At 38.1% G+C, this 13,717-nt stretch overlaps 1 protein-coding gene across 8 annotated transcripts in view; it reads left to right on the forward strand.

Moving 5' to 3' along the window:
• LOC127416516 (SLAIN motif-containing protein 2-like) overlaps positions 1-12,293 on the forward strand; it is a 29,223-nt gene extending 16,930 nt beyond the window's left edge. Inside the window, exons 4-9 of one of the 8 annotated variants that reach the window (XM_051655936.1) lie at positions 304-474; positions 2,216-2,557; positions 2,807-2,983; positions 6,044-6,124; positions 9,822-10,029; positions 10,661-12,293. In XM_051655936.1, coding sequence (XP_051511896.1) covers positions 304-474; positions 2,216-2,557; positions 2,807-2,983; positions 6,044-6,124; positions 9,822-10,029; positions 10,661-10,727 — 1,046 coding nt within the window. In that variant the 3' untranslated portion in view covers positions 10,728-12,293. Of the gene's footprint in view, positions 1-303; positions 475-2,215; positions 2,558-2,806; positions 2,984-5,846; positions 5,882-5,947; positions 6,007-6,043; positions 6,125-9,016; positions 9,056-9,821; positions 10,030-10,660 lie in introns of those variants that run through there. The other 7 variants (XM_051655938.1, XM_051655937.1, XM_051655939.1 and 4 more) reach the window with 7 other exon arrangements.
• The last annotated feature ends 1,424 nt before the right edge of the window (positions 12,294-13,717 follow it).

Genomic DNA, 13,717 nt, shown 5'->3' on the forward strand with positions numbered 1-13,717 from the left:
GCATTGCATTGTGCGATGCAGTATTCTGTTTAGTGTTCCCTGTTATATGCTTAAAGACAATTTGAATACTGTGCACAGTATACATACTATACAGTGTACTGCAAGAATATTAAGAATAGTATGGTTGTATCCAATTCTAAACATAGCCAATATAACTTAAGCTGTAAACATGCAATAGCTATTCAGTGTTTTATAGATCTAGCTATGGTTATCTGTTTGAAAATGGTCAGCTTTTTCCCTTTCTTTATTATTTATAAGTGTTGAGGCATTTAATGTATTTCTTTTTTGTTGTTTTATGTGTAGGTCAGCAACGTGGATCGGCTGACAGAAACGCTCAGGCAGTGAGCCCTCAGTCCTCAGTAGACAGTGAGTTAAGCACATCAGAGATGGACGAAGACTCTGTCGGTTCATCGACCACATATAAACTCAATGACGTCACAGACGTGCAGATACTCGCCCGCATGCAGGAGGAGAGTGAGTGAGGTTGTCTTTTCAGTAGGAGAATAGATAAATTATTTTCTTACACAGTGCTTTGATTTAGTGTTGCTTGTATATTTCTTATCGCCTTTTAGTCTGTTAAAAGCTGTTATTGTTACACATTTGATTATCATGTGGCTCAAAAGAATGATAACTAGAGAGTGGCCAATATTATTGTTTTATGTCTAAAACTGATAGAGATTATACTGTTAGTTTCTGATAACCAATATGCAGAATTTGTTTTAAATTGTATATTTAAATTAGTGGTCGACCGATATATCGCCGAGGCCAATATTCTGACTTTTTTAATTATCTATTTGGTAGATTTTCTTTTTTTTTTTTTTTTTCTTGAGGGCTCCAAACATGTAAACTACCAGTCACGGTTCGTTTTGTTGTTATGTGCCATCGTTTTACAACAATAATAGACCAGTGTGCAACACTGTTGTAATTTAAACGATCTGCATATCAGAGCAGACGCGTTTGAGCTCATAATGTTAAAGTGCTCGCCTGTTTCATTCTCCCTCTCTCTCCTCAACAGTTCCCTGTAACTTTAAACTGTCTTGTCTAATGATAAAAATGCAAATATCAATCAAACTAATATCATATACTGTCTGCAAATATGTGCATATCTCATTGAAACAGATGTAATAAACAAACCTCACACAACTTGAGCAGATCCAGCATCCTGTGGAGTGCTCATTTATTTACCTCTAAAGCATGTATTCTAACAGTCTCTCCTCAACAGTCCCCTAACTTTTCTAATGATAAAAGGCAAATATCAATAAACTTGTATTAAATACCATTTGCAAATATGCAAATATCTCGTTTAAACAGATGTATTTCACAAACCTCACGAAAATGTTTCTTCCCGTTGAGCGCTCCTCTAATATCTTCCTCTGAAGCACGCATTCTATCAGCCAGAATCAAGACTTCAGGATCAAAAGTTCCTCTGATTCACAAATCATGATGACAATCCAAGCAGGCCATCCAGGCCATTTAAACTGTCAAGAGATTGCTGGATCCGCACGAGCACGTGAGTGCTACTGTAAGGCTGCGTCCGAAACCAGGAAAATGCTGCCTCTGGAGGCTGTATACAGAGGTACGATGAAAATAAGGTGCTTTTCAAACTGTTCGGAGACCAGTTTCCGTAAGAGTTCCATTCATTCAAAACAGATGTCAGTTAAGCCTTTAACTGATTAGCTAGCAAGTCAGCTGCTTCTTATTCACTATGCACTGTATGTACAATTGGTTTGATTTGGTATTTTTTGAGTAAATGCGATTGCTAACGTGGACATGCCATCTATGGTTGCTGGACTGTGTGTACTGTTACTTTCTTCGTAATATATTAACAATTTCTTCATGTGCAATTATATTACTAAAATTTGATGACTAAACAGAAATCAGAAGAAACTGCTATCTACCATTTAAAATACAATATTATTTTTTAGTTTTGTGTGAAATTGAGTGAATATAGTGCTAAATAAGTGTTTATAATTTATTTTTTTTAGCAATTTTATATTTATGTTATTTACTGTATTAAATTGTGTGATATATCAGCATTGTATCAGCCACACTGCTCCCTGGATATCAGCATCGGCATCGGCCATTAAAAAACCCATATCAGTTGACCACTAATTTAAATTATATACATTACTATCATATAATATTATTAGTATTTAATATCTGTAGTGATAAAATCAGGTAAATTTCACGTGTATCTGTTTTTCTCTCCATCTAGGTTTAAGGCAAGAATACGCTGCAACAGCGTCTCGTCGTAGCTCTGGTTCCTCATGCCAGTCGTTGCGACGTGGAACATTGAGTGATCAAGAGCTAGATGCACAGAGCCTGGACGATGACGAGGACGCAGTCCACCATGCCTTCCACACACCCATCAACCGGTTTAGCCCCTCCCCTCGGCATTCCCCCCGTGCCTCCCCCAGGAACTCGCCCCGTTCCCGCTCACCCGCCCGCTCGTTAGAGTACAGCCGCGGATCTCCCCAGCCAATCATCAGCCGCCTTCAACAGCCCCGACACTCTCTGCAGGGCCATGATGCCCAGACCAATGCCATTAAGAATGAAGGTAGCTGTTCATCCAATCAGATTTCAGGATCAGGCAAAGACAATTTCTGTAAATGTATATCGGTAGTTGAAAAGTTGATGATTGAGTATGGAGAAACACTTAAAATGGCAACCAGTACTGGACCTAAGATATACATTTTCAATTAAACATGTAGATGTTGATAAAAAAATAAACGTTCAAAGACTCGTTTGAATCCTTGCACTTTAATTTATGGTTTCCTCCATCCTCTGTGTGTTTGTGCACATGCAGAAAAGTTAAGGCGGAGTCTGCCTAACCTCACACGTACTAGCTCTGGTCCAACTGCAGAGCCGGTGAAGAACAGCAGGAGCTGTGAGTCAAACCTGCAAGTGCCAAATGGAGGGTCACCCAGACACCAGAGTCAGTCTGCCAGTGAGTCTACAAACACACACACCAATCAGTTCATTAGTGAGTACTCACACTCGCATCCATGCATGCAACACACACACATGCAGAGCTTCTAAAGAGTGCATCCACATAAACACGTCTGTTTGACAAAATACTTTTAAGTGTGACATGCTATACTCCTTCTAAAACAATTTTAAACAGCATTTTGCTAAATCTTTTATAATTATTATGCACAGAACTTTTATTATCTCAGAGAAAACATGGAGTTTCTGTAAAAATTAATCGCTAAACTAGTTCAATTAATGAACTAGTGAAAGCAAAAAAGGTGTTTAAAAAACATGATATTCTGTAAATGGGGACCAGTTTCAGGACTTAAGATATAAACGTCCTTATGTGTTTCTATCAGTTTTAATCTAAAATTCTGATGTTGAGAAAAAAAAAGTGGATAGTGGATTTTGCCGATACCGATAACTAACCTGGTGGAAAAGGCTGATAACTGGTTAATTGGCTGATAGTTTTTAAAAATCAATTTATTGAATTAACAAAAAAACATTTTGTCTTTCCTTACTGTGACAGGCACAGACGTTGAGGCAACAAGAGTCCAAAATGTATAAAATCCCAAATTCAGTTTATTGTGAAATAGGGCTGGGCGATAGGCAAATATCCCAGTGCCGGTTGCGAGACTCATTGACAGACAATGATCGACAAAATCGAGAAATGGAGCTGAAAAGTTGGCAGATATATTAAATAGTAGCACAGGGTTTAAAATTAGAAATTAATTTAGCTCATCTACCTGCCATTGTGTCGGGTGACCTGTAAGACATCTCAGAGTGACACATGACAAGAAATGCCGTTAGACACAAAGACACGCGTTTGTTCTTTTTAAGAACAGTTGACAGAAAAGCCATCGATGCTCGTGTCTGATTCGCTGTTTGTTCGTAGGTTCAATAGTGCGTTTGTTCTCGTGGAACGCACGCATGTAAAGAGTTCTCACTCTTTCTGTTTCAGTCATTTGAAAATAGTTTGCAAGAATAATGTCGTCTATGAGAATGCTGCAAATGATCTCAGACCATTTGGTTATATGATTTTTTTCGTTTTTTAATTGCTTTTTGGTTTCGTTTGAAGTGCAATTTGAATTTGGAAATATCTTTGGTAAAAGTTTGTCATGTTTCAATAAAAGAGTTTAATTTTTGAAGCAAAATCAATTAAGAAAAAATATTACATACACCCTCGGTAGTGGGGACAGGGGGGTTGACGATGTAATCATGTATCACATATTGTTTAATACAAATATCATGAACATATCACCCAGCCCTATTGTGCACAAAAACAAAACAAAAAATGATTTAGTGCATAGTGCAGGACTTTTTACTATGAACAAACCAGAAATTTACAGGGGACTTTTATTTTGAAATGTCTGTGCTCCCAACTCACACAAACACATAAGGGACACAAAATATACACTCTTAAAATCATCTACAATGTATTACAATATAAACACTCAAGTAAACATTGTAATATGGGCTAATAAATGCTATATGATCAATAATTAATCGGCAAAAGATCATGAATATTTGATCATCAGAGATTGCTCTTCATAATTGTCCGGTAATCTGGGATTATATAAAAACAGACCTGTGTCCTTCTCTGTGCACAACGTCTGTCAAAATCAACATGAACATTAACATGAAAAAATGATTAGCTTTTATCTACTGAACAAAAAACCTCTTCGGAGTGCTCATTTTTTTTTATAACCTTTCTGTAACAAATTGGACGTCCTCGATCCAGAGTCAGTACCTCTAGAGACCGCGGTTACACTGTAGAACACTCCAGTGCCGGCCACGGAGGAATAATAATTAAAAAAACAATGAACAATTATGGCCATAGGTTTTTTACTGATGGTTCGAAAAAGCTATTTACTGTAAATACTGATATAACGGTCGACCTCTAATTGAAATGTTATATAGCAACTACCTTCACATACACAGTATTTTAGAAGATGCACACACACACACACACACCATTCACTGAATTCCATTGTGTGTAATGTTTACAATAAATGTTATACTGTGCACAAATGTTCAGAGATAAATCACTTCTCCTGGTTTGGGATTCTATGCTTTGTCACACATTCACACTCTAATTGCACCTTTGGTGTCTTGGCTGGCTGGCTGGGACTTTTTTATATTTTCACTTTCTCTCTTAAATCTTTTTTTTTTTTTTTTTGGCATCTTGGCATTCTCACTAACCTGACTTGTTTTCCAGACAAAACTCTTGTAAATCATTTAGGAACGCTTCAGATGTTGGGTCTTGAAAGCATATTTAATGTGACACAAGAATATAGTTTATAATTTCCTTTGTATGATAAAATCCTTTAGATTACAGTCATCATATGCACACTCGTATGATCATCTTCACTGCAGGAAATTCCATGAGAGCGTACTGAATCATTTTATCCAATGAGACCCTCTTCTTGTCAGTGATCACCTAATCCTATCCAAGTCTCTTTAAAGGGTGTTGTCCCTCTCCTATAATCATCATAAAGGAATGTTTAATAAGTAAAAATATATCTTGCATTCAGTGTCCAGGGGTAAAGGCCGGCATTAATCTCTTACACATCGCAGGCCAAGACTCCCTTTGGTCTGCTTAAGTGATTTTACACATTGTGTCTTTTGAATGTAAGCAGTATTCCAGAGAATTCTCCCCCTGGTAACATGGCCAGTCTTGTTTTATTTCTGTCCTTCCTGCTCAGCATGCTCTTCCTCTACCCTTTTCCTCTCTCTGCCTCTGTCTTTCCCAGCCTCTTTGGCTGAGGTGCTGGTTGTCTGGATGTAGTTAGATGCACTCTTTGCTTAGTGCTGCCTTCTGTCTTCCCTTCACCTGGGGTCTAATTTTTTGATTTCTCGGCTGTGGCGCCCTCTAGTGGCTGATTTGAAGTGGTGATTTGAAGAATGGCTGTCTCTGGCTGACTGTCTTTGCCTTAGCACACCCTACATTTTTAGATTAATGCTTGTTCTGGATCAGTTCTGGTTGGAGGTTATGTGTTGGAGGGCTGCAGGTGGAGGTGATTGCTGAGTTAGCCTGGATCAACACGTAATTTGTGCTTATCTGTCATCTCAGCGGCACACCATAGGCTCTCCACGCCTGCTCACTCCTCCCCAAAACCAAAAGAGAGACTGCAGAGCCCAACGTCTCTACGAGGTAATGCACTGAGTGGGTCATCCAGACACGGCTAAACACAGCAATTTATGCTTTATGGCCTGTTCATATGTTTAGAGCATAAGGAGAATGATACTAGATATTCTTGGAAGGGATTTTAGGATGCTTTTAGTATGGACCCAAGACCATTTCATGTCAGGGTTTGGTTTGGTTTGGTTTGTGTGAAAGCTGTTTTCTGAACTGACTGCCCACCTTTTCAGTGTTTGTATTGGTAGTGTAGTACTTAAGAGTATTATACAATTAAACTCAATGTTTTTAAAAATGAATTTGAAATCACATACTGACTTGTTTCTTCTATAGAAGCACAGATCATTGCTTAACAACTTAGGTAGGTCTGTCTTGAAAGGTTTAAACATTATACTCTCCATGGAAAAAATGAATGGGAATTTTACTTCCCAAAGCTGACTGTTACACTCTATTTGCACTCTAAATTGCGGAAGTGAACTGCGATTGATGACGTTTAATTTGCCCATTATAGTATAACGTTTGCCTTCCGCAAGAGGATGTGCTTTCGGCAAGGAGCTCGCATTTATCTCTTGCAATGCATCTGCAGTAGACAGACACAAGTGCCATCTGTGTGAGTTTCAGTACTGACTCTGGGGTTGTTTTTGTGCAGTATTGTTCAACAGTTGCGGATTTGATTATTGTGTTGTATATTTTAGATTCAGAGGTATTGTCTCAGTTTCTTTGCAGTATTGTAAAGATAATGATGCTGTTGAGATGCCTTAAAGCAGCAGTCACCAATTAGCGGACTGCGGTCCAGGTCCGTACCACCCACACCTATCATATCACTTCTGAAGGTATGGATTTAACCACTGGCGTCATATGGATTACTTTTATGCTCCCTTTATATAGATTTTGGAGCTTCAAATTTTGGCACCCATTCACTTACATTGAATGGACCTACAGAGCTGAGATATTCTTCTAAAAATCATCATTCGTGTTCTGAAGAAGAAAGTAAGTCATAAATATCTGGGAAGCCTGGGAATTCTCTGAGAGAATTTTCATTTTTGGGTGAACCATCCTTTTAAGCGCCATTGACACATGCAGAGACTTGAGACTTTAACGTTAGACTGACAGCAGTAGGAACAGCCACGGGCGACTTCACAGTACAGAGACTAGCAACTTCAAGCAATACATTTGCTGCATTTGTGTACGGGGTTTAACAGTGATCCTTTGAACGCTTTTGAAAATGGTACACTTAGGGCCGGATTCACGAAACGTTCTTAAGAAGAAAATTCTTCTCAACTACTATTTTCTTCTGAGTTTCTAACTTAAAGCTGCACTTTGAAACTTTGTGCTCTCTAGCGACATCTGTGGTTGAAACTTACAATTGCAAGCAATTTGCAGAAGAACACTTTGGGTCAGTTGTTTCGGGACTGCTCTTCTGGTGGATGAATCTCATGATTTGAGGATACCTGGACAGCGCCTGTGTGTGGTCATGACTGGGAGATACTCAGAGCCGGACTCATTTGTTCTATTTTCATGTTGATATTATGTTATGACAAAGTTCTTAAAAATCATTGTAAATAACATCTTAAAGTTAGGATAACCTCACAGTTGCCTTAAATCCCTATAGGTAAGATGTTTAATGAATTGATTGGGTTGTTTCAAATGTGACGCGTTCTATAATCTTGAGTGAATGGGCTGTTTGTGTAGAAATGTGATTTTAGACCAAAATATATTTTTGACTGTTTTGTGTTTTGTTATTTTCATTTTCAGCTTTCAGACCATGTCAGTGTTATCATGAGATTCAAACAGTAAATGTTGTTTTGAAGCTTCTTAAAGTTTTTTTTTTTTCTTAATGAATTTATTGCTTGAAATAAAAAAATGTCAAATGTTTAACAGGAAATAAATTCTCCTATGATGGTTAATGTCGTTTAACTAACACATCTCACGCACTTTACATTTGAAAAAAAAAAATATTGCAAGGTGCTTGCTACTTAAAAAAAAAAAAAAAAAAAAAAAAAGAGGTTAACAGATTGATAGATTTATTGTTACTATTTGCCAGTGTTGAAGTATTAAATGTATTGTATTAGACAAGGCAATCTCGTGAGCAGGCTTGTATAATCAGACAATGTCAAAGTCTGTCATTTTATTCTTAAGAAAAAAATAAGATGTTCTTTAGAAAATATTTGAGAGGGGGCCTGGGTAGCACAGCGAGTAAAGACGCTGACTACCACACCTGGAGTCATGAGTTTGAATCCAGGGAGTGCTGAGTGGTTCCAGCCTGGTCTCTTAAGCAACCAAATTGGCCCGGTTGCTAGGGTGGGTAGAGTCACATGGGGTAACCTCCTCGTGGTCGCTCTAATGGGGTTCTCACTCTCGGAGGGATGCGTGGTGAGTTGTGCGTGGATGCCGCGGAGAATAGCGTGAAACTATGTCTCTGCGGTAACGCGCTCAACAAGCCATGTGAAAAGATGCGCAGAATTGACTGTCTCAGACGTGGAGGCAACTGAGATTCGTCCTCCGCCACCCGGATTGAGACGAGTCACTACACCACTACGAGGACTTAGAGCACATTGGGAATTCCAAATTGGGGAGAAAGGGAGAAAATTAAAAAAAAAGAAAATATTTGAGAACTTAAGAATTTTTCAAAGATTGCGCTTAAGAACATTCTTACAAACTTCTTATAGTTTATCCTAAGAATGTTCTTATTTTTTATCTTAAGAACATTTTCGTGAATCCGGCTCCTGCTAGACAATTGATTCTTTTATTTATTTAAAAAAAAATTTTCATTAAATGAATGGTTTGCAAATATCTGTGAGCACTACTATGAAAAGAAATACATGATGGCACAAGTCCTGGGCATTTCAACTTTTTGACTATGAACTGGTCAACGAAGTGAACCTCTCTTTTCCATCTTTTACCCAGTTCCTCTCTCGTGTTGCTTTGGAGAGGAAGGAGATTTCAGTGAGTATACACTAATAACGCAGCTTTTCATTACTGTGATATTTGATGTTGTGCGTGAACGGTGGATTGTGTTTGTACTTTGATTTTATTGATTTTTTTTTAACCTAATTTTTGTAAGCAGGGGGCCGTATTTGCCTCTTTTTTTTTACTTTTTATTTTTTTTACTCATTTCGGAAAATTATTGTAAACAAGACAAGTCGATCAAGTCTGTTTTCATCCATCTATTCTTTGTTCATTTATCTATTGTGTTTCAGTTTTAATATCAACTTTGTGTTGATTGTCATTAATGCAAGTGAACACTTTGTTGTGGTCTGTGAACGTGGTGCATTCATAATGGTAAAGTTCTTCTACATGTAAATTAGGAGCGTGTTTATTTCATTGTGGTGATGTGTTTAAGATGTAGCTTCATGAAATGAATTGTAGTTGTTTAATTGCATCGGTTTGGTTTTCAGGGTTGCATCGCATCCTGATCAAAAGACTTTTGTTGTTGTTGTTTTGTTTGCCATTATAACCCTATTCCCATTAACCCTTGATTGTGATCCTTTGAATGGCTTGCATCAAGTAGTTTACAGATGGAAGACAAACTACTGAATAAAAGCACTTTTGGGTTCTTTATTCAGTCTGTAATATGCATCAGTATTTGTTATGAAATGTCTGTAATGTTTCAGTTCAAATTGTAATGCGACAGCTCCCTTTTTTATTCCTTCTTTTGCCTTCGTTCCTGTCCCTAACTTCTTATTTCATCTGTCTTTCTTGCTGTCTGCAGTGCCCTCGTCCAGTAAGTTGCGGACTCCCACTGCCCCATCTCCCCTGGCTCTCCGACAGCCCATGAAGGTCATGTCTAATCATGGTTCAGGCACAGCCACGCCCACACGCTCTATGGCGCCGCCTCGCAGTGGCCTGCCCCGCCCCACTGCTAGCACAGGAGGGGGTTTACCGGTGCCTCGCAGCAAACTGGTCCAGCCTGTGCGCAGGTACACACGGGATAACACGACACTCTTTCTCTCCCACATGTAATCCAGCCTCATGGTCCAACTGATGTCATTTATATTGTTTATTTTATAGATTATATATTTGTTGCTTAATTAAAAGAATGCTTCACCCAAAATAAAAATTCTGTCATTATTTATTCACCCTCATGTCGTTCCAGACCCGTATGACGTACTTTCTTATGCGGACCACAAAAGGAGAATACAGTCCATCTTTTCAATACAATGGCAGTGAACAATGCCTCTCTTTAAAGAGTAAAAAAGGACCCAAAAGTATCATAAAAGTAGTCCATGCGGCTCGTGCGTCATTTTCCAAGTCTTTTGAAGGCATAGGAGAGAAATAACAGATATTTACATCTCAATGGCCACAGCCCTTCTGTTGTATTGAGAATATAGACTGAGATATTCATTAAAACATCTCATTTTGTGTTCGGCATTAGAAAGAAAGTGATACTGGTTTGGAATGTCATGAAGGTGAGTAAATTATGACAATTTTAAGGTGAACAAGTCCTTTTAAATAGGATTATAAGGACCTCTTACAGAATAAGAATCTATTTGATTATGTAAATAGTAAATGTATGTGAAGTGTACACTAAATAAGCCGTTTGTCCCGCAGGTCTCTGCCAGCTCCAAGGACGTACAGTGGTATCAGAGACGAGACCTGGAGAGAGGGCTGCTACTGAGCATGCCCGGAACCAACAGCACAAATAGGATTTCAGTACAATGTGGCACTTTATTGAGATACGACTATAACCCCCAGAAATATGAGACTCATTCTTCCAAACAAACGATTATACCCTATTTCAATTGACATTAGGTAGATGTGGAAGGCAGGCTGGACTACACTGAATGGGATTCAGCCACTCGAGGGCGCCCTCGCCTACCAAACAGCACCTGTACTGCAAACGGCTCAGAATCCACAATCCTGCTTGCTAATGCAAACCATCCCAACCCAACCCACCACTAAAGAAATAAGACAAATGAATAACCTATTTTCTCTGTAACAGATTAGTGGCAATCCCTTGTTCTTATGTTGCTAATTCATCTGAACATTGGGCTCTTGAAACTCAAGTCGTGGTTTTTATGGTGATACAAAGTCACCACCGTGGCAATTGCATTCTGTCAGAATGTCTTTCATATCTGTGTGACTTATTATTTATTTGAAATCATTATTTAATGTTACTTTCAAAGAGTATTCACACAGTATTTGGTCTATAAATATGTTTAATGAGCATAAATGTATTTATGCTTTTTTTTTTCTTTCTAAATGTCATTGTTGTACCTCAACTGCAAAGCTAAGTTTCCAAAGCATTTTTGATGTCTGAACAATGTTGGATACATTTCAGAGTTTGTGCACAAATGTGTTTAGTTTGAGCCCTCGAATAAACAGTAGGAATGATGCTTTTTCTCAAGGAGACGGTCATGAGGCTGAGACAGGGATCAGTAAGAAGTTAAAGGCAAATTTGTGATTGTATGTCCTAACTTATATACAGGCTTGAGAACAACTAAATTGGGTAAACTGTTGTTATTGTCAAATTGTGTTCAATAGTCCATCGATTGATGTCCCAGTGATATTGTCTCAGTGGCAAGGGTCATAAAAGATGTTGTGTGGGTAAAGTGTAGTGGTTATTTACTATTAATTTGGGAAAACTTCTGGTTATGTCATTTGTTGTCATCCTCCCCATTGATGAATGGCCAAGAAATAACGGCAATTGAATGGCAGTGCCACTTAAACATATGGGAATGACATATCGCTGCACACAAGCATACACTTGAGATTGCACAAGTTTGTTTAAAAAAAAGAAAATAGTGCCTATAATTTATCAGATTCTGTGATTGCTACAACTGTTCTTTTTTTGTTTGTTTGTGCCAATTGCTTTTTGCCAATATTATTTACTTCAGGGTTTTTTTGCATTTCTTGCTCAATTTTTGTTTGATTTTTGTACATTGCTTTGATTACATTTATATTTGCTTTTTGTAACAGAAGTACATTCTAAAAATCCCTGGATATTTATTACTAAATACTATGCTCTGACAAGAGGCTTATTTATTAAATGGTGAGATGCCTCAGTGTGGTGAGATACAGAGTTAGTGGGATGCTTGAGCCTAGTGTGGTCATAAAAACATGACATGCCATTTTGTGGATTTTTTTTGTTTTGTTTTTTTTGGTAAAGGCTTTTATATCTCCACAAACATGATGCTCGGTTTCCCTGCGTTAAAATCACATTTCAAATAAAAGGTGAAAAATGGTTTGTGGTCTGTCATAGTTTATTGATGTGACAAGATCTTCAGTGTCAGAGGACATGACTGCTGGCCATAGGCATATTTTGCATTTGAGGCTGTAGTTGTCCTTTATAATCTAATTTATTTGGAAAACCATACGTGTTCAAAGTGGATTTATCATGATCATGAAACAATCTATACTTTAGAAGCATTAGAAGGTCCCAATTTTGCAATGTGCTTTCAAATATTTAAGAAATACTCTAGGTCATTTGTCACAATTGTGTCCTTTTAAAAATCGTCTTAAAGCTTAAGTACATAATTTCTGCAACACTTGCACTACCGAACGGAATTGCAAAAATAAACTTTGTTTTCAGAACAGCTTTCTGAATGCACCCCTCGTTGAGAAGGGTATAGCTACAGACAGAGTTACAAAAGGGGCGGGGAGCTCCAAACCAGCAGCAAAGATATACAGTAGGAAGCTCCTAACCTAACCCTTTTCCTAAACCTAACTGTGTGTGGAGGTGTCACCCCCTTTGGAATTGGCACATCCCCCTTTTGGAGTAACCCTGCCCTCTTTTGGAGACTCCATCCCCATTTTGAGATCTCCGCCCTGCAGCTATACCTACTTGCCCATTTAGATAGTCTCGCCCCAACTTACGCCTCACATGGGGTCAAAGCGGATTGTTCAAAACATACACAAGAATGTTTATAGCGCGCCACTGAGACAGTGTTTACAGTTTTCGAGAAGATTAACTTTTGAAAGGCTTATAGTTAAGATATAATATTATCTTAAGATATTAAGATAGAATAAAATACTTCAGCTTGAAATTAAATTGTTTTATTTGCAATGTATAATACCTTGCAAACATTCACAACAAACCAATTGTTATAATATGTTTTGAGCATAAACAATCAATATGGTGAGTTGCTTTAAAAGTCCACTTTTCCACTTTCTACATTTTTTAAATACATTTTCCTTAATTTCCTCTTTTTCACTTCAGATTTCTCTTACTCAAGTAGGCCCATTTCTTTTGGGGAAAGTGTTGTGATGGTACGATCTTTTAGGTTTTCTGGTGAAGTACAGTTGGGTTTCTGACTGTAGGGATTCCTGTAAGGTCTATGGTGTGCAGGTGAGGAAGGCTCTCTCAGTTTGTTTCCGGGCAGGTGCAGCTCCTCCAGAAGTGGGATGGTTCTCAAGTCTTGAGACGTCAGCACACTCAGATTGGTGAACTGGATGGTTAAGGAGGTGGTGTTGCCTGGGAGACCATCTCCAGGGAAACGAGAGAGGCCAGTGTCAAGGCACACAACCTCAGTTGTTTTGGAGAACGAGCTTCTGAAAAAAGTACACATCGATACTATTTAGAAATTTGTAATGGAATTCGATATTGTAATTTTGTCAATAAAATAAGATGTTGATTTCTTTCCAGTATCTATAGAGATGTTGCTTGTT

Source organism: Myxocyprinus asiaticus, chromosome 25, assembly GCF_019703515.2.
Source record: "Myxocyprinus asiaticus isolate MX2 ecotype Aquarium Trade chromosome 25, UBuf_Myxa_2, whole genome shotgun sequence".
NCBI lineage: Eukaryota > Metazoa > Chordata > Actinopteri > Cypriniformes > Catostomidae > Myxocyprinus > Myxocyprinus asiaticus.